Raw genomic sequence first — 20,544 nt, forward strand, 5'->3', positions numbered from 1 at the left:
GGTTGAATGGAGGTGACGGTTGGGACTAATAACAACAAGATAACTCATGTAAAACATACTGTGTCCGCAAAACCTATATATGTAGGTTAAGAACATTTTGGAAAGAGCACAGTTTGAAATATATGGCAAATAGAAATCAAACTGGATGGACATCAGAAATATATGGTAAATAGAAATCAAACTGGATGGACATCAGAAATATATGGCAAATAGAAATCAAACTGGATGGACATCAGAAATATATGGCAAATAGAAATCAAACTGGTTGGACATCAGAAATATATGGCAAATAGAAATCAAACTGGTTGGACATCAGAAATATATGGGAGAGGTTGAGGGTAGAGGAAGGACAAGAGTTAAAAACAAACTAAATCAAACTATTGTAAAATAGACTGTGTCCATAAAATATATGTAGTATGTATGTAGTATGTATAAACTGGAAATACAGGCCTAAGCGTTGTTGTTCACTAGTTTGCTCCAATTGGGTGAGGGGTGGTAGGGTTAGAGGGTAATAAAGAAAATAAAAATAAAAGAAAATATGTATTTATATGTATGTATATGTATATACATATATATTTGCAAAAAGATATATGTGGGATTGGAAGTGATGCAGACAATTACATTGATGGAAGCTACAATCTATCTGCAATATTAAAGCTGATCTAACCCCTAAAAAACACACAGAAAATACAAAATAATAATAACAATGATTTAAAAAATGTTTTAAATAAAGTCTCAGCCCCACGGACACACACACAGACACACACACTCGCTCGCTCACTCGCTCACTCACTCACTCACTCACTCACTCACTCACTCACTCTGATAAACCCTCTCAATCTCTCTGTCTCTTTCTCTCTCTGTCTCTTTCTCTATCTGTCTCTCTGTCTCTGTCTTTCTGTCTCTCTCTCTCTCTCTCTATATATATATATATATGTCTTTCTCTCTGTCTCTGTACCTCTCTCTATCTCTCTCTGTCTCTCTCTCTGTCTCTCTCTCTATATGTCTATCTATCTGTCTCTGTCTCTCTCTCTCTGTCTCTGTCTCTCTCTCTGTGTCTCTCTCTTTCTTTCTCTCTCTCTGTCTCTATCCCTATCTGTCTCTATCCCTCTCTCTATCTGTCTCTCTCTCTCCCTGTCGCTCTCTCTGTCTATCTATCTATCTCTCTCTCTCTCTGTCTATCTCTCTATCTGTCTCTCTGTCTGTCTCTCTGTCTGTCTCTCTGTCATTCTCTCTCTCTATCTATCTGTCTCTATATCTGTCTCTCTGTCTCTGTATCTGTCTCTATCTGTCTCTCTATCTGTCTCTGTCTCTGTCTGTCTCTCTGTCTGTCTCTGTCTCTGTCTGTCTCTCTGTCTGTCTCTCTCTCTGTCTATCACTCTCTCTCTCTATCTGTCTCTCTCGATCTGTCTCTCTGTATCTGTCTCTCTGTATCTGTCTCTGTATCTGTCTGTCTCTCTCTGTCTATCTATCGCTCTCTCTCTCTGTCTATCTATCTATCGCTCTCTCTCTATCTGTCTATCTATCTATCTATCTGCCTCTGTCTCTCTATCTGACTGCAGGATGACAAGGAGTTCAGAGATAAGCTCTCCTCCATCTACATCTCCCTCAACTTCAGTTTGGATCCTCAGGCAGCGTTTGACTCCCACGGCCTCAGACCCATCCTTAACTACAAGACCACCGAGCTCATCGAGCAGAAGGTACTCCCCCCCCCCCCTCTGTCTAACTATGACTGCCCCAGCCCTTAGCACCCCCACAGCACTGCTGACTCCCCAGCACCACTGACCACCCAGCACAGCAACCCACAGCACCACTGACCCCCCCAGCACAACAACCCCACAGCATTACTGACCCCCCAGCACAACAACCCCACAGCACCACTGACCCCCCAACACAACAACCCCACAGCACTGCTGACCCCCCAGCACAACTGACCACCCAGCACAACAACCCCACAGCACCACTGACCCCCCAGCACAACAACCCCACAGCACCACTGACCCCCCAGCACAACAACCCCCCAGCACAACAACCCCGCAGCACCACTGACCCCCCAGCACAACAACCCCACAGCACTACTGACCCCCCAGCACAACAACCCCACGGCACCACTGACCCCCCCAGCACAACAACCCCACAGCACCACTGACCCCACAGCACAACAACCCCACAGCACCACTGACCCCCCAGCACAACAACCCACAGCACCACTGACCCCCCAGCACAACAACCCCACAGCACCACTGACCCCCCAGCACAACAACCCACAGCACCACTGACCCCCCAGCACAACAACCCCACAGCACCACTGACCCCCCCAGCACAACAACCCCACAGCACCACTGACCCCCCCAGCCATCACCCCCGCAGCACACCCTCCCGCCCTTCTGTCCGACCCCCAGCGCAGCACTCCAACCCTGGAGGACTCCTCTGAGTAAACAGCCCCTGTATCTCTGGTGGTGGAGCACTGCACATGTTTTAATGAACAAGACTTGGTGAAGACGTGGCTGGAAATCCATTCACTCACTCAGAGGTGATGGTAATGTTTTCACCTTGACCAGACCTCCCCCTTCCTTCCCTCTCCCCCACACACACCCTCAGAACGACTCAGGCTGCTCTCCTTGTTGATTTCCAAACCGCTCTGCTGGGAAGGGCTCCAGAGGGTCTGGAAAGCAGTTTTCAACAGAAGAAATTTGAGGCATGTGCACACTATGGTGGAGAGAGAGTTAGAGTTTGACTTCCCCTCCAGGAATAGCAGCTTTCAGCCCAGCTAGGCGGTGTAACGGTTGATACAGTAAGTCATGTTCCGACTGAGGGGTGCAGTCAGACACACAGGGTTAATAGATATAGATAATAGATAATAGATTCTGGGTAGGGCCAATGCAGTGCTTCGCTCGCAGCACACAGGCCATGTGCCATCTGGTGTAGATTTGTCTGAATTTTTCCAGTCTTCTCCTGGCAGGCAGAGAGAGGGAGAAAGACGTGAGCAGGGCTCAACGTGTGGGCTGCCTGCCTTCAGCTGTGGCATGCTGGACCATATGGCACAAATGTGGACACTGACTCAAGTAACACATTTGATGACTTGAGTCTCAGCTCAATATAAAATAAAATAACTTGAGACTTGAGAATGATGACTTGAAATGATCTGTCCGGGTTTTGAACGTTTTGTGGCACAGAGTCTCCGTTGAGATGACTTTCCACGCAGCCAGACACAGTAACCGCAGCCTCTCTCTCTCCCTCTGAGCAGGGCAGGACTGAGCCCTGTCATTGGTGTCTCCTTGTTGTATCAAAGCTGCCCGGGCCTCATCAGATCTGCTGTGTTGTACTTACACTACATCTAAATACTCAACTCTAAAAATTCTGTTGTAGTACTGAAACTGAACTTCAGAGTGGGGCTCGAATAACCCATGTGTGTCTATGATGTATGGGGGGGGTAGTAGTGTAAAGCTCCTGACATATTTCATTAATCATGGATACCCATTGTGAATGTAACACCATGTAGGGGGGTGATTACTGACTACCGTCTGGATTTAATCACATGCACCATACTTTATTATGGATTTCACTATATGGCATCGTATGTACTGGGCTGGCTGTTGTGGTTTACCCCGGTTCTCACACCCTCTGGTTGCCGAGTGAGAGCTCACTGATGCCTCTGTGTAGTTTCAGAGTTTCTCTGTAATGTGCTCCACATGTTGCCGTGATGCCGGGGCACTGTCAGTTGATATTTCTTAGCTTCAGCGAGGATAGGAATCTGTAACTTTTTCTCCGACTGTGGGCCATGCAGAACTCACTGAGGGAGGGGGCAGAGTGAGCTGGAGGTTACTATGGTTACCCTGCTTTCCCTTAATTCGAACCCCTGGCTGTGTAATGACAGGGGAGGCGCTGAGCTCTTTCTAATCTCCCTCAACTTATATTTATTATCCTCATTGTCAACTAAAGCATCATGATCATCACACAGGGAGACCATTACCTACGCTAAGCCTGCCACACACACACACACACACACACGTTCAGTGGTTATTGTACCCTTTCCTGCTTAGTTCATGTCTTTCTGGTCATTCTACCGTAGCGTCTAGGCCTCAAGATCACCCTGGCCTAAAGGCGTCGGCATGATTCCCAGCTGAAACAGTTCGGAAGAGTTTGTGCACATTTTATGTCAACGTTTTGTGACGTTTTGGACCTCAGTGAGTGTTTTTTCGGCTGTCGAGAACACAAACATTTTTCTAGAGGCAAGCCGAAGTTTGGAGCCGAATCAGACACGCACTGCAAACAAGGAAGAGGATAGACTACTGGACGTGTTGTGGTGAATAGTGTACAGTTGCTTTATTGTCAAAGATGCACTAATACTTCTTGGGAATGTCTAGAGGCAGGATTGTCCATGTAGAAGGTACAGAAATGAGTTGAGGTGGTGCAGAGTTCTTCTGACCTGTCTCTGCACCGCTGTGTCACAGACTTAAGCACAGACTGTGTTGGTGGTTTGAGATCCCCACCAGGTACAGCCTGTGACTGGCTGTCCAGGTCATATGACTCTAGCCAGGGGAGAGTGTTCTGGAAGGGCCCAACGTAGTAGCCAGGACCAGAGGTGTGAAACTGGGGGATGGTAGTCACTGCTGAGCTGGAGGGTTTCCCTCCAAATATTGTGCCTCTGTGTCCCAGGCCAGAGAGAGGGTTTAAAAGAGGGGTTTTGATCACACAGTCAGACGTGATCTTGAGCTTCTCCTGCCTCTTATTGAGCCATTTCCCTCAAAAGGGAAGTGAAGTCAGACATGGGGCTGAATTAGTGTTATTTGTGTCAACACACACAGTCATACAGTCTATAACCTTCCCCGGGAGAGAGGACTGTTAACAGGATTATTACAGGTGTCGGGTCTTTAGTGATGACTCTCTACTCGTGGGCGGTTGAGGGTTGGACTGGAATATATTCCTCCATTTTTGAATATATTCCTCCATGTCCCGTCCAGCTACAGTCACTCTATTGTATGTTTACCATCAAAGCAAAGTGTGGCTAATTCTCTGTGTGAATTCTAATTGAAAGAAGTGTAGGTTTAATTTTAAAGGGGCCTGTGTGATCATGTATCAGCTCTGTCACTGTTTAATGTGTTCGTCTCATCTTCTTCCCTCCTCTAGGCCCAGATTCTGCTGGACTGTGGAGAAGACAACATCTGTGTTCCCGACTTAAAGCTGGCGGTGCAGGGGTGAGTTAGTCCCTTCATTTCCTTCTCTATAAGTCCTAGACCATACACGGCCCAGGACATCCACTGGATCAGGAGAATATAGCTATGTATGGTCAACTGTGAGCCAGGTTGTAGTAAGTGAACTCTTCACCCCACTATGCAGATGAGTCGGCCTTGTTGTTGTTTTGATCTGATGGGTAAGTAAAGCTGTGTCGTGCTCCACCCGTTTCTTTAGTTTAGCCAGTCTGTTAATAGCCCTACAATGCTCCACTAGCAGAGGATACTACTTTGCTTTGAAAACAGGAAGGAGTGCTGGTCTACAGGGACAGGGATTGGCTGTCAAGCTGGTGGGGGGAAAAAGACAGGTGGGATGGAACAGATTTGTTGGAACGTATGGGGACTGGGGAGAGAGTTGTAGGTGTGCCAACCAGTACCAGCCTCCCTCTCGAATCGTTTGAAGTAGTATTCAGAGCATCAACACACTTTGATCTGTGGGCATTTTGCCCCCCCTCTCTCTCTTGCTCTCTTTCTGACCTATCATTTTTGTAACGGTTGTCTTCCTCTTCTGATGAGGAACAGGAAGGATCGGACCAATATGCAGCGTGGTAAGTGTTCGTAATTTTAATCAATAGCACTGAACACTAAAAATACAAAGAAACAAAAGAACAACCGAAACAGTTCCGTCTGGTAAACTACATACAAAGACACAAAACAACTACCCACCAATCATAGTGGGAAAACAGGCTGCCTAAGTATGGTTCTCAATCAGCGACAACGATTGACAGGTGCCTCTGATTGGGAACCATACCAGGCCAAAAGCAGAAATACAAAACATAGAACAAAAACATAGAATGCCCACCCCAACTCACGCCCTGACCAAACTTAAACAAAGACCTCGGTCCCAGCTTTGATGCACCTGTACTGACCTTGCCTTCTGGATGATAGCAGGGTGAACAGGCAATGGCTCGGGTGGTTGATGTCCTGTGACATCAGGTGATGTAGGTGTCCTGGAGGGCAGGCAGTGTGCCTCCGGTGATGTGTTGGGCAGATGACACCACCCACTGGAGAGCCCTGTGTTGGGCAGACGACACCACCCACTGGAGAGCCCTGTGTTGGTCAGATGACACCACCCACTGGAGAGCCCTGTGTTGGGCAGACGACACCACCCACTGGAGAGCCCTGCGTTGGGCAGACGACACCACCTACTGGAGAGCCCTGCGGTTGGGCAGATGACACCACCCACTGGAGAGCCCTGTGTTGGGCAGACGACACCACCCACTGGAGAGCCCTGCGGTTGCGGCAGTGCAGTTGCCGTACCAGGCGGTGATACAGCCCGACAGGATGCTCTCAATTGTGCATCTATAAAGGTTTGTGAGGGTTTTAGGGGCCAAGCCAAATTTCTTCAGCCTCCTGAGGTTGAAGAGGTGCTGTTGCACCTTCTTCACCACACTGTCTGTGTGGGGGGACCATTTCAGATCGTCAGTGATGTGTACGCAGAGGACCTTGAAGCTTTTCACCTTCTCCACTGCGGTCCCGCCAATGTGGATAGGGGCATGCTCCCTCTGGTGTTTCCTGAAGTCCATGATCAGCTCCGTTTTGTTGACGTTGATGGAGAGGTTATTTTCCTAGCACCAGTCCGCCAGGGCCCTCACCTCCTCCCTGTAGGCTGTCTTATCATTGTTGGTAATCAGGCCTACTGCTGTTGTGTCGTCTGCAAACTTGATGATTGAGTTGGAGACATGCATGGCCACGCAGTCATGGGTGAACAGGGAGTACAAGAGGGGGCTGAGCACACACCCTTGTGGGGCCCCTGTGTTGAGGATCAGTGAAGTGGAGGTGTTGTTTCCCACCTTCACCACCTGGGGGCAGCCTGTCAGGAAGTTGCATAGGGCGGGGTTCAGACCCAGAGCCCTGAGTTTGATGATGAGCTTGGAGGCCACTATGGTGTTGAAGGCTGAGCTATAGTCAATGAACAGCATTCTTACGTAGATATTCCCCTTGTCCAGATGGGATAGGGCAGTGTGCAGTCCAATGGCGATTGCATCGTCTGTGGTTCTATTGGGGCGGTAAGTAAATTGAAGTGGGTCTAGAGTGTCATGTAAGGTAGGGGTGATATGATCCTTAACTAGCCTCTCATTGCACTTCATGATGACAGAAGTGAGTGCTACAGGGCGATAGTGAGTTCAGTTGAGGAAAATCATAATGCATTAACTGTCTTTGGCAGTTAGATGATGATAGTGCTGCATTCATTTCAATACTTTGTATAATAGTAGCTTGGGGCAAAGGGTCAATTATGAAATTCCCAGCAATGTATCCGAGACATATCCTTCATTCCTGTAGTTGATATTTCTACTGTTTTCCTGCCAAGGCACACAACCTGTTCCACAAATGCCCCAGGGGAAAGGTTTTTGTTTTTTATGGGTTCTTTCAATGTTAGCCCTTTGTTTTCTTTAAAGGGAAAATCCACTCAAACTATTTCGGAATTTTTTTCATTAGTCCACTTGATACAGTCCCAAACTGTTTTGTATGTCAGCAGTCAAGTTTTCAAGATATTGGACTTTCAAGAAGTGTCCCTGGCTGTTGGAGTCTGACTAGGCTGGCTGGCTGTTTTAGTCTGACTTGGCTGGCTGTAGGAGGCTGGCTGTAGGAGGCTGGCTGGCTGGCTGTAGGAGGCTGTCTGGCTGTAGGAGGCTGGTTGGCTGGCAGTAGGAGGCTGACTAGGCTGGCTGTAGGAGGCTGACTAGGCTGGCTGTAGGAGGCTGACTAGGCTGGCTGTAGGAGGCTGACTAGGCTGGCTGACTGTAGGATCAAATCAAATTTATTTATATAGCCCTTCGTACATCAGCTGATATCTCAAAGTGCTGTACAGAAACCCAGCCTAAAACCCCAAACAGCAAGCAATGCAGGTGTAGAAGCACGGTGGCTAGGAAAAACTCCCTAGAAAGGCCAGAACCTAGGAAACCTAGAGAGGAACCAGGCTATGAGGGGTGGCCAGTCCTCTTCTGGCTGTGCTGGGTGGAGATTATAACAGAACATGGCCAATATGTTCAAATGTTCATAAATGACCAGCATGGTCAAATAATAATAATCACAGTAGTTGTCGAGGGTGCAACAGGTCAGCACCTCAGGAGTAAATGTCAGTTGGCTTTTCATAGCCGATCATTAAGAGTATCTCTACCGCTCCTGCTGTCTCTAGGGAGTTGAAAACAGCCGGTCTGGGACAGGTAGCACGTCCGGTGAACAGGTCAGGATTCCATAGCCGCAGGCAGAGCAGTTGAAACTGGAGCAGCAGCACGGAGTAGGAGGCTGACTAGGCTGGCTGTAGGAGGCTGACTAGGCTGTCTGGCTGTAGGAGGCTGACTAGGCTGGCTGTAGGAGGCTGACTATGCTGTCTGGCTATAGGAGGCTGACTAGGCTGTCTGGCTGTAGGAGGCTGACTAGGCTGTCTGGCTGTAGGAGGCTGACTAGGCTGTCTGGCTGTAGGAGGCTGACTAGGCTGTCTGGCTGTAGGAGGCTGACTAGGCTGGCTGTAGGAGGCTGACTAGGCTGGCTGGCTGTAGGAGGCTGACTAGACTGGCTGTAGGAGGCTGACTAGGCTGGCTGGCTGTAGGAGGCTGACTAGACTGGCTGTAGGAGGCTTACTAGGCTGTCTGGCTGTAGGATGCTGACTATGCTGTCTGGCTGTAGGAGGCTTACTCGGCTGTCTGGCTGTAGGAGGCTGACTAGACTGGCTGTAGGAGGCTGACTAGGCTGTCTGACTGTAGGAGGCTGACTAGGCTGTCTGACTGTAGGAGGCTGACTAGGCTGTCTGGCTGTAGGAGGCTGACTAGGCTGGCTGACTGTAGGAGGCTGACTAGGCTGTCTGGCTGTAGGAGGCTGACTAGGCTGGCTGACTGTAGGAGGCTGACTAGACTGGCTGTAGGAGGCTGACTAGGCTGTCTGACTGTAGGAGGCTGACTAGGCTGTCTGGCTGTAGGATGCTGACTAGGCTGGCTGGCTGTAGGAGGCTTACTAGGCTGTCTGGCTGTAGGAGGCTGACTATGCTGTCTGGCTGTAGGAGGCTGACTAGGCTGTCTGGCTGTAGGAGGCTGACTAGGCTGTCTGGCTGTAGGAGGCTGACTAGGCTGTCTGACTGTAGGAGGCTGACTAGGCTGTCTGGCTGTAGGAGGCTGACTAGGCTGGCTGACTGTAGGAGGCTGACTAGACTGGCTGTAGGAGGCTGACTAGGCTGTCTGGCTGTAGGAGGCTGACTATGCTGTCTGGCTGTAGGAGGCTGACTAGGCTGTCTGGCTGTAGGAGGCTGACTAGGCTGGCTGACTGTAGGTGGCTGACTAGGCTGTCTGGCTGTAGGAGGCTGACTAGACTGGCTGTAGGAGGCTTACTAGGCTGTCTGGTTGTAGGAGGCTGGCTATGCTGTCTGGCTGTAGGAGGCTTACTAGGCTGTCTGGCTGTAGGAGGCTGACTATGCTGTCTGGCTGTAGGAGGCTGACTATGCTGGCTGGCTGTAGGAGGCTGACTATGCTGTCTGGCTGTAGGAGGCTGACTAGGCTGTCTGGCTGTAGGAGGCTGACTAGGCTGTCTGGCTGTAGGAGGCTGACTAGGCTGTCTGGCTGTAGGAGGCTGACTAGGCTGTCTGGCTGTAGGAGGCTGACTAGGCTGTCGGAGGCTGACTAGGCTGGCTGACTGTAGGAGGCTGACTAGACTGGCTATAGGAGGCTGACTAGGCTGGCTGACTGTAGGAGGCTGACTAGACTGGCTATAGGAGGCTGACTAGGCTGGCTGACTGTAGGAGGCTGACTAGGCTGGCTGACTGTAGGAGGCTGACTAGGCTGGCTGACTGTAGGAGGCTGACTAGGCTGGCTGACTGTAGGAGGCTGACTAGACTGGCTGACTGTAGGAGGCTGACTAGACTGGCTATAGGAGGCTGACTAGGCTGGCTGGCTGACTGGCCAGCAGAAGATCAGTGTTTGAAATATGGTCCATGTTGCTTCCTCTCTGCCTGGTTTTATGAGTTCAGCTGTAATTAGAAGCGTCTGTGTGGCCCTTGTATGGTATTCCTCTCTCATTGTGTTCAGAGAGGGAGAGAGCTGGAGGGAGAGATCGAGGGGAAGGGGGAGATGTTTTAAAGTCCTAGTCTGTGCTCTATCGCATGTATGACTTTACTGCTACATTGGAAACGTTTTGTGTGAGGGGGATGCAAGGGGGGAGGAAAGAGGGGGAGGGGGAGGGAATTTCCTGAGATGAATCTATGTGCTTTGGGCTGTGTCCCGTTCTGAATCCCAGCTCTAAATCAGCCTGATATGTAGAGCAGAAAGCCTGAACAGGGAAGAGGAAGAGACAAAGCACAAAGTATCAGGCTGTAGCAACAAAACATGTTAGTGGCCAGACTGCTATTGCCAACTACTATCTGAACTGTACACAAAGCTTTAACAGTTCTCTCTCCCACCTCTCTGTGCTTATTTACCCTCAGAGACCTGACACCTCTTGACCTGACCTCTGACCCTATTAGTAATCCATTTCTGGTTTTGTTGGTCCATCAGGGACAGGAAGGAAGTGTACCTAGGTGATGACAACTTGCTGACCTTGACTTTCAACGCGCGGAACGAGGGTGAAGGTGGGGCCTATGAGGCTGAATTGTATGTGGTGTTACCTCCTGAAGCAGACTACAGCGGTATAGCTCGCAATAACGAGGTGAGAGCAAATACTAAACATTCAGCTCACCCCAGCATTTCTATTAGATATGGAGGCTCCCAGTCTATTGGCTTATAAGACTTACAATGATAGATTTATTGGGAGGACTGTTATGGAAGTTATGAAAACTTTAAGTGGAACCAAATGTTCTTGAGTTGTGAAACGTTTTATAATGTTGCTGACTGTTGCCATCTTTAACACGCCATCTTGCAAAATAGATTTGAGCTAATTGAGAGTAGCCTATTTACATAAGGATGAAATTATAAAATGAGTCTATAGATTGTAAATATATTTCTTCTCTATTGTGTTCTAATTTCAAAATATTTTCTCTTCTTTCTCACCCAGAGCCTGACCCAGCTGACCTGTAGCTACGAGGCTGAGAACCAGACCCGCTACCTCAGCTGTGACCTGGGCAATCCCATGAAGTCTGGCACCAGCGTAAGTCAAGGATTTAGGTTCTGCTCGCCCTTTCTGAAAGTGTTGTTTATGAGTAGGGTCAGGAGTATTTTTTGGTTAGGTCACATGGGTGGAAAACAGGAGCAGTTCTGGCTCTTGAAGTGAAAACATTGTTGACGTTTCAGCCATCTTGGTCTCAATCAGAATGAGGTCACATGGACCTAAAAAGAAACTCCCGCTCTGGTCCTACTCAAGACCTTTCTGAAGCGCATTGATTATGAATAGGGCGACCAGGTTTTCCTGATTATGTCACATGGTCCTGGCCCTACTCATAAGCAATATCCTTCATTGGTTCTGATGAGTGGTGATGACCAGTGGAATAGTGCGCTAGCCCTCTGAGATTTGTTTAGGGCGGAAAACAGTCATCGGAGCTATGCAGAGAATCCCTTTTTTCTCCTGTGTGAAGGAAGGGATTGTGTTATGCTATCGAGGGGTTGGTAGAGAACTGGACAGGAAAGACCTTGTCATGTTACATCAGTATTCAGAGAGGAAGTCCCTGTCCGGTTAGCAGGAAGCTGGTCTACTTCCCTGCTGAGCAGAGGTTCCCTCCTAATGACCTGCTGGTCGTGGGCAGGTTGTTGCTGTGGGTTTGTAGTGTGTCTGACTCCAGAGGAAGACTAAAGTGGACGTTGGTGGAGAGGTTTTTCTGATAAAATGGTTTTATTTCAAGTGTAAACTAAAGTTGAAAAACTTTAGTATGCAACAAATACATAGTGTATATATAGATCCTGCCATTGTAATACTCATTGTGTGCGCTGATTATACCTGGGCTAGTTTGTCCCTGGAGTGGATTAGTGATAATTCATAACAGATGATATGGATTAATATATTCATTGAGCCAGGGAGAAACCAGCCTTTTTATGAGCAGTATTTTCATTGCACACACACACACACACACACACACACACACACACACACACACACACACACACACACACACACACTTACTTAAATAGTAAAAGCTTTAACCTTGCTGGTCTCCTGATTGCAATTACTGTGCTGTATGTGCGTGTGGTTTGGATGGAAGATAAAAGTGGCATGACATTCCAATAGAGAGAAGGGCAGCAGAACAGAATGCTGTAACCAGGAACTCCCAGACCTGCAGGCCCAGGTGTATTACAGCTGTATACCACCCAGACAGACAGGCAGACAGACAGATAGACAGAGAGTACTGATTGATTGACATCTGAACAGAACAGAGAGGAGCGAAGAGGAGAGCCCTGTTAGCCTGATGGGAACTCTGCCCCCCCAGGATTTGCTGTAGTCTGCTCACTGTCTCTGCACTGTATGTGTAAAAAATAGTAACCAAACAGTGCACAGGTTCCCTCACAAGGTTGGCTTTGTTCTGTTGGTTGCAATATCCCTTAGCCATTAGTACCTGTCTCTCTTACATCATGTTGGGGCTGTAGTCCTTGACCACGTTGCTTCTCATCTGCAGCTGTGGGCAGGCCTGCGTTTCACTGTGCCACGACTGAAGGACACACACAAGACGGTTCAGTTTGAGCTGCAGATCCGCAGGTATGACTCACAGTTACCTCTCCTCTCTAAGCATATGTTTGAACTGGGACTATAACTGGACATGTGTTTGAACTGGGACTATAACTGGACATGTGTTTGTGTCATTGACAAAATAATTGAAGGCTAAACTTTCCAAGCCGCTCTTACCAGACAGTTGCTGATAGGTGTGTGTATTCTGTACTTCACCACCCTCTCTCTCTCCCTCTTTCCACAGTAAAAATGAGAATAATTCCCACAGTGAGGTGGTGCCCTACAAACTGGAGGTGGTTGTCCAGGCCAATGTTATTTTACAGGGGTGAGTTCAGAGGGAAGTCTGGCGGTTGGAAGAAACTCTGTCAGTGTTAGAAAACCTTTTGGAACTCCATAGAAGTGCTATTCTTTAACCCCCCAAACACACACACACGCAGTCACTCACTCTCTCGCTGCCATCTCCTTCTCTCTGCTCTCTCTCTTTTTGAAGTGTCTCCCGGCCAGACAAGGTCTTCTTCCCTCCCCTCAACTGGAAGGTCTCCAAGACCCCCCAGGAGGAGCAGGACATTGGGCCTGTAATCCAACACGTCTATGAAGTAAGGAGCCAGAGGGTTGGGGTTGGGGTCGGGCAGGTTAGGATTAGGATTATGGTGGGAAGATCCAATGGAACATTCAATGCATAGAAAAAGGGAAGTGCATCATGGACATTCTCTTTTTTCAATGTAAGCAGCCAGAGGCCCTCCAGGAGGCTAGCTGCTAGCCAGCTGGACAGGCAGAGTCATCGGGATGTAGCACAGGGTTCTATACAGAAGACACTGACCTTTAGCAGGTCTGTAGTAGCAGGTAGTACTTCCCAGACAGTGGCCTTTGTGTAGAAGCACACCAGACAGACACTACTTCCTGAAAAAACAGAGAAGCAAACCAGACTGACACTACTTCCTGGAGAAGCTGAGAAGCACACCAGACGGACACTACTTCCTGGGGAAGCAGAGAAGCACACCAGATGGACACTACTTCAAATGAAATTGTATTAGTCACATTCACCGTACAGTGAAATGCTTACTTACGAGCCCCTAACCAACAATGCAGTTTAAAAAAATACAGATAAGAATAAGAAATAAAAGTAACTAAATAAAAGTAATAAAATAAAAAAGTAACAATAAAAGTAATTAAAGAGCAGCAGTAAAACAACAATAGCGAGACTATATACAGGGGGTACCTGTACAAGAGTCAATGTGCGGGGGCACCAGTTAGTTGAGGTAGTATGTATATCTAGGTAGGATTATTAAAGTGACTATGCATAGATGACAACAACAGAGAGTAGCAGCTGTGTAAAAGAGGGGTGGGGGGGAGACTATGCAAATAGTCTATGTAGCCATTTGATTAGGTGTTGAGGCGTGGATTGGGGGTAGAAGATGGATTGGGGGTAGAATATGTTTAGAAGCCTCTTGGACCTAGACTTGGCGTTCAGGTACCGCTTGCCGTGCGGTAGCAGAGAGAACAGTCCGACTAGGGTGGCTGGAGTCTTTGACAATTTTTAGGGCCTTCCTCTGACACCGCCTAGTATAAAGGTCCTGGATGGCAGGAAGCTTGGCCCCAGTGATGTACTGGGTCATTCACACTACCCTCTGTAGTGCCTTGCTGTCGGAGGCTGAGCAGTTGCCATACAAGGTGGTGATGCAACCAGTCAGAGGTGGTGATGCAACCAGCTCTCGATGGTGCAGCTGTAGAACCTTTTGAGGATCTGAGGACCAATGCCAAGGGGGAATAGGTTTTGTCCTGGCCTCTTCACGACTGTCTTGGTGTGCTTGGACCATGTTAGTTTGTTGGTGATGTGGACACCAAGGAACTTGAAGCTCTCAACCTGCTCCACAACAGCCCGTCGATGAGAATGGGGGTGTGCTCGGTCCTCTTTTTCCTGTAGTCCACAATCATCTCCTTTGTCTTGATCACGTTGAGGGAGAGGTTGTTGCCCTGGCACCACATGGCCAGGTCTCTGACCTCCTCCCTATAGGCTGTCTCGTCATTGTCGGTGATCAAGCCTACCATTGTTGTGTCATTGGCAAGCTTAATGATGGTGTTGGAGTTGTGCCTGGCCATGCAGTCATGACTGAACAGGGAGTACAGGAGGGGACTGAGCACGCACCCCTGAGGGGCCCCTGTGTTGAGGAACAGCGTGGCGGATGTGTTGGTACCAACCCGTACCACTTGGGGGCGGCCCGTCAGGAAGTCCAGGATCCAGTTGCAGAGGGAGGTGTTTAGTCCCAGGGTCCTTAGCTTATTGATGAGACTAGAGTGCACTATGGTGTTGAACGCTGAGCTGTAGTCAATGAATAGCATTCTCACATAGGTGTTATTTTGTCAAGGTGGGAAAGGGCAGTGTGGAGTGCAATGGAGATTGCATCATCTGTGGATCTGTTGGGACGGTTTGTAAATTGGAGTGGGTCTAGGATTTTGGGGATAATGGTGTTGTGAGCCATGACCAGACTTTCAAAGCACTTCATGGCTACAGACGTGAGTGCTACGGGTCAGTAGTTGCCTTAGTGTTCTTGGGCACAGGTACTATGGTGGTCTGCTTACAACAGGTTTGTATTACAGACTCGGACAGGGAGAGGTTGAAAATGTCAGTGAAGACACTTGCCAGTTGGTCAGCTCATGCTCGCAGTACACATTCTGGTAACCCCTGCGGCCTTGTGAATGTTGTGAAAGAGAAAGAAGAAGAAATAAAGACATTCCAGGACGCACAGGGGTTTGTTTTGAGCCTTACATCATCACAAGTCTAACTCAATTTGTAAGGACAACCTAGACTTATGTTGTCAGACATCCCACCGGACAACCTTTCTTAGAACAGGAAGAAAAACAGTGCACAAGTTTAGATGACATCACATCAACATTACATTTCCTGGAGGTCTGGGTCAGCCTGAACAGATTCATTTTTTGAGAAGAAAGACTAGGTGGGGGATTATATTCTTGTAATATTCTACTTACTTTCTCTCTTCCTCCTCGTTCTCTCCCCTGTCCCTGTCAGCTGGTGAACAAAGGTCCCAGTGGGATCAGCCACACAGTGCTGCAGCTCAGCTGTCCTCTCAGTGTTCAGGGCCAGGGTCTCCTCTACCCTCTGGAGATGTCTACTGAGGGACCCCTCAACTGCACCACCAACCACTCCATCAACTACCTGCAGCTCAAGGTGAGCAGTCAATTACTGGCATGTCTTTGGATGTATGACAAGGAATGTAACACTTTTGTAAAGGTGGAGCAGGTCTCAAACACATCTTCTCTCACGGTCAACATATTCACACACACACACACACACACACACACGCACACATGCACACACGCACACATGCACACACACACACCCTTCTCAGGGTCACATGAGGCTCATCTGTGAGTCTAGAACACTTCAGAGAGACAGGCACTGTGAAGATATCCCAAAGGTTATAATTCAGTGTGTGATTAACAGTCTCAGCTCTCCACACCCAACTCCCTCCCAGCCTAACCAGCCCCACCCAGGACACCAGCCTTACGGTCACTTTGATCTCTCTGGTCTTCCCTCAGCCCAATACAGCTTGATGAACCACTTCTGTACCGATACTCACTCATCTTCTCCATTTAATGTTTGGCTAAAACCCAGCAGAAAGGGACCTCAGGGTTCACATGGGCTCGCTTGTTTGTGTCTAGAACTTCTAAAACAGATGCTGAGATGGGCCCGACGTGGTTGTCCATTTAGCGGTGATCTGTACAAAGCCATGTGGATAAGACCCCACATGCACTAGATTAATGATGAGGATAAGACCCCACATGCACTAGATTAATGATGAGGATAAGACCCCACATGCACTAGATTAATGATGAGGATAAGACCCCACATTAACTAGATTAATGATGAGGATAAGACCCCACATGCACTAGATTAATGATGAGGATAAGACCCCACATGCACTAGATTAATGATGAGGATAAGACCCCACATGCACTAGATTAATGATGAGGATAAGACCCCACATGCACTAGATTAATGATGAGGATAAGACCCCACATGCACTAGATTAATGATGAGGATAAGACCCCACATGCACTAGATTAATGATGAGGATAAGACCCAACATGCACTAGATTAATGATGAGGATAAGACCCCACATGCACTAGATTAATGATGAGGATGAGACCCAACATGCACTAGATTAATGATGAGGATAAGGATGGGTCACTAACGATCATTCAGGCGAGAAAAAACATCACCCAGATAGGCCAGTCGTGTGAGAAACTCGTCATCATGCAAGCAGCCAGACAAGTGAAAATGATGGTCAGTAAAGAAAACTTTAAGCTCGTCTCTCAATTTAAAAAAGTGTCAATACTTTGCCCCTTGATAACCAGCGCACTTCTTTCTGTATGTTGTAAAGCGTTACATGGTCACTGCCCATATCATTGCATAGTGCAGAAAGTAGGGGCCTTGCTTTAACAAAGTTAACCTTTTTCACTGTAGGTTCCAAAATGTATTTCAAGCTGTCAGGCATTCACTTGGCAGCAAGAGCCTCTCGTGGATGCTGCAGTGTCCCCAAGTGGCATCGGAAGAAACTGCTGGCACACCCGTGATCACTCCACTATGTCTCCCTGTCATGGCTTTTGCGCCATCAGTACAGATACCAATATGAGCAGAAGCTACGTTTGGCTACATACAGACCGTTAGTGGAATTCCCACGAGAGAGTAGCGGTTAATGTGATTGGATGTTAATTATTTGACTAGGCTACCTGTATTTGACATTGTGTTGTTATTTCGCTGAACACTAGATGGTTTAATTTTATTTTTGGCAGTGAAACGAGTCTACCCAAAACTCACCCAAATCTTTGCAAATCACATTTTTATTTTGCTTACCCCTGATAAGACCGCATATGCACTAGATTAATGATGAGGATGAGACCCACATGCACTAGATTAATGATGAAACCCCACATGCACTAAATTAATGATGAGACCCCACATGCACTAGATTAATGATGAGGATGAGACCCCACATGCAGTAGATTAATGATGAGGATGAGACCCCACATGCAGTAGATTAATGATGAGGATGAGACCCAACATGCACTAGATTAATGATGAGGATAAGGATGGGTGGTGTACTCTTCTGTCATGGGTGAGGTCAGTGTCTGTAATGTATTGACCTAATGGATGGTGTACTCTTCGGTCATGGGTGAGGTCAGTGTCTGTAATGCATTGACCTAATGGGTGGTGTACTCTTCTGTCATGGGTGAGGTCAGTGTCTGTAATGTATTGACCTAATGGATGGTGTACTCTTCGGTCATGGGTGAGGTCAGTGTCTGTAATGCATTGACCTAATGGGTGGTGTACTCTTCTGTCATGGGTGAGGTCAGTGTCTGTAATGCATTGACCTAATGGGTGGTGTACTCTTCTCTCATGGGTGAGGTCAGTGTCCGTAATGTGTTGACCTAATGGGTCAGAATCTTCTTTCCCTCTGTCTCCTCAGCTCCAGCAGACTTCCACAGAGCAGCCGCCCCTACTTGTGCCTGGTCAGGATCACCACATCGAGAGGAGAGAAGTCCAGAGAGACCAGCTGGCAGAGCACACTAACCTGGTGAGGTCATACACAATGCCAGACTGATGGACAGAGCGATGGAGAAAGCTAATGCTGAAATTAGTTATTAGGGCAATGACCCTAATTCAACAGGCTTTTAGAGTGATAAGCAGGGCTTGTTTTTAACCTCTGATTGTTAAGGACTGTTTCCTGTTGTCAAATAGTTACAATTAACAGCACAAGTGGATGGTAGAGACCAGGGGCATTTCTTTGGATATAGATCTGAGCTGGAGAGTTGAACCTTCTATGTTCCTCTGATTCACTTGGAGCCATGGCATGTTGTTAATCTGGGACGGTGGCTCTGGCCTGGTCCTGCTCTTAGATAAACCCCCTGGGATTGGCTAATGAGGTATGATGTAATTAAGGGGGAGGGGTCAGAGGGCGTGGGGTGGTGGTGCTCCCCGCTTTGGGGATTAACATTAAAGGGCTGCAGGGAGACGGGGTGGAGCTTGGGCAGTAAGGGCATGAGAGTAGGGGGATCTGTGGAACTAGGTGAACCACCTGGGCATGATGATCTGGTTACATGCTGACCACACCGCTCGCGTCGCGTGTGCGAGCATTGCAAAATAAATGTACACATACATGTCTGACCTGTCCCCAAATTAATATAATTGGTTTTGATAGTTTTGTATTTCAACCTGTGTGTCGTGATCACGTTTGTGGTGGGGGGACAAAATCCATTTGCGCACGTTGGGACTCACGCGTCCGGTTTGGTCATGGTGTTAGTTGACAGACCGTGGTGTTGTTAGTGCAGGCACCCTGCCCTGGCACACACTGGCCCAACTGATATAGCCTCACTGTTGTTATTTTACTACTGCTCTTTAATGATTTGTTATTTATTTATTTTTTACTCATCTATTTTTTACTTAAAACTTATTTTTTGTTTAAACTGCATTGTTGGTTAAGGGCTTGTAAGTAAGCATTTCACTGTAAGGTCTACCTACACCTGTTGTATTCAGCGCATGTGTCAAAAAAGATTTGATTTGATTTTGATTTGATCCAACCAGTTGCAGTACCAGCTATCTCTCCCTCTGTTTTCCCTCTCCCTCTGTCTGTCACTACCTGCAGCACTGAAAGAGATCTTTGTCCCCCCCATCTGTTGCTCTTTCCGACCCCTCGTTTATCAAGCCTGCCCGATGACACGTTTCTAGAAAGTCTTCCATTCTTTGTTTCACTCTTAGCGCTTTAGTTGTCATGCTAACTTGGAACGAAGGACAGACGTCTTTGTTGAAAAGGTCTTTGAATAGAAATACAAAGTGTGTTAGTTTTGTTCAGCCCCTTGATTGAATCTGGTTTCAGTAGGTTGTCTGATAAATGAGGGAGACCTTGCTGTATGGCTGGCCTCGTCCTAGAAGACCTGTAAATAGACACACTGTCAGCTGAGCTTGGTCTCTAAACTGCTATTGGTACAATCCAGAAAAATGAAGGTGTAATTATTATTTACATTCATATCACACAGTGGCTGTCATTGTACACTAAAACACAAACACACACACCTGCATTATATAGCCAGTCGCTGCTATTCTACTCATTGTGGGAACAGCAGCTATCCTCCCAGCCCCCATCTCCTGCCCTTGACCTAGGCCGCCCCATTAGGGAGGATAGGGGGACTAATGGCTGAAGCATCTTTGGCACTGGACCATATCCATATGGACCATTTCCCCAGGCCCACCAGGCTCCCTCAGCCCCCCCCCAGGCCCACCAGGCTCCCTCAGCCTCCCCCAGACCCCAGGCCCACCAGGCTCCCTCAGCCTCCCCCAGACCCCAGGCCCACCAGGCTCCCTCAGCCTCCCCCAGACCCCAGGCCCACCAGGCTCCCTCAGCCCCCCCCAGACCCACCAGGCTCCCTCAGCCTCCCCAGACCCCAGGCCCACCAGGCTCCCTCAGCCTCCCCCAGACCCCAGGCCCACCAGGCTCCCTCAGCCCCCCCCCAGACCCACCAGGCTCCCTCAGCCTCCCCAGACCCCAGGCCCACCAGGCTCCCTCAGCCCCCCCCAGACCCCAGGCCCACGAGGCTCCCTCAGCTTCGCCCAGGCCCGGGGGGTGGGTCCTGTCTACCACGAAAGCACTAAAAGTCCGTTTTTGGAGGTTTACAACGAAGGCACCCAGCTCCCATGATGAGGATTTCATTAAG

General features: G+C 48.3%; 1 protein-coding gene across 1 annotated transcript in view; it reads left to right on the forward strand.

Moving 5' to 3' along the window:
- LOC110532566 (integrin alpha-5) overlaps positions 1–20,544 on the forward strand; it is an 84,011-nt gene that overhangs the window by 46,367 nt on the left and 17,100 nt on the right. Inside the window, exons 18-26 of the mRNA XM_036988561.1 lie at positions 1,563–1,700; positions 5,131–5,198; positions 10,718–10,868; positions 11,214–11,306; positions 12,763–12,842; positions 13,057–13,137; positions 13,303–13,408; positions 15,841–15,999; positions 18,303–18,410. Of these exons, the coding sequence (XP_036844456.1) occupies positions 1,563–1,700; positions 5,131–5,198; positions 10,718–10,868; positions 11,214–11,306; positions 12,763–12,842; positions 13,057–13,137; positions 13,303–13,408; positions 15,841–15,999; positions 18,303–18,410 (984 nt within the window). The remainder of the gene's footprint in view (positions 1–1,562; positions 1,701–5,130; positions 5,199–10,717; positions 10,869–11,213; positions 11,307–12,762; positions 12,843–13,056; positions 13,138–13,302; positions 13,409–15,840; positions 16,000–18,302; positions 18,411–20,544) is intronic.

The sequence above is a fragment of the Oncorhynchus mykiss genome, chromosome 9 (assembly GCF_013265735.2).
Source record: "Oncorhynchus mykiss isolate Arlee chromosome 9, USDA_OmykA_1.1, whole genome shotgun sequence".
Taxonomy (NCBI): Eukaryota; Metazoa; Chordata; class Actinopteri; order Salmoniformes; family Salmonidae; genus Oncorhynchus; species Oncorhynchus mykiss.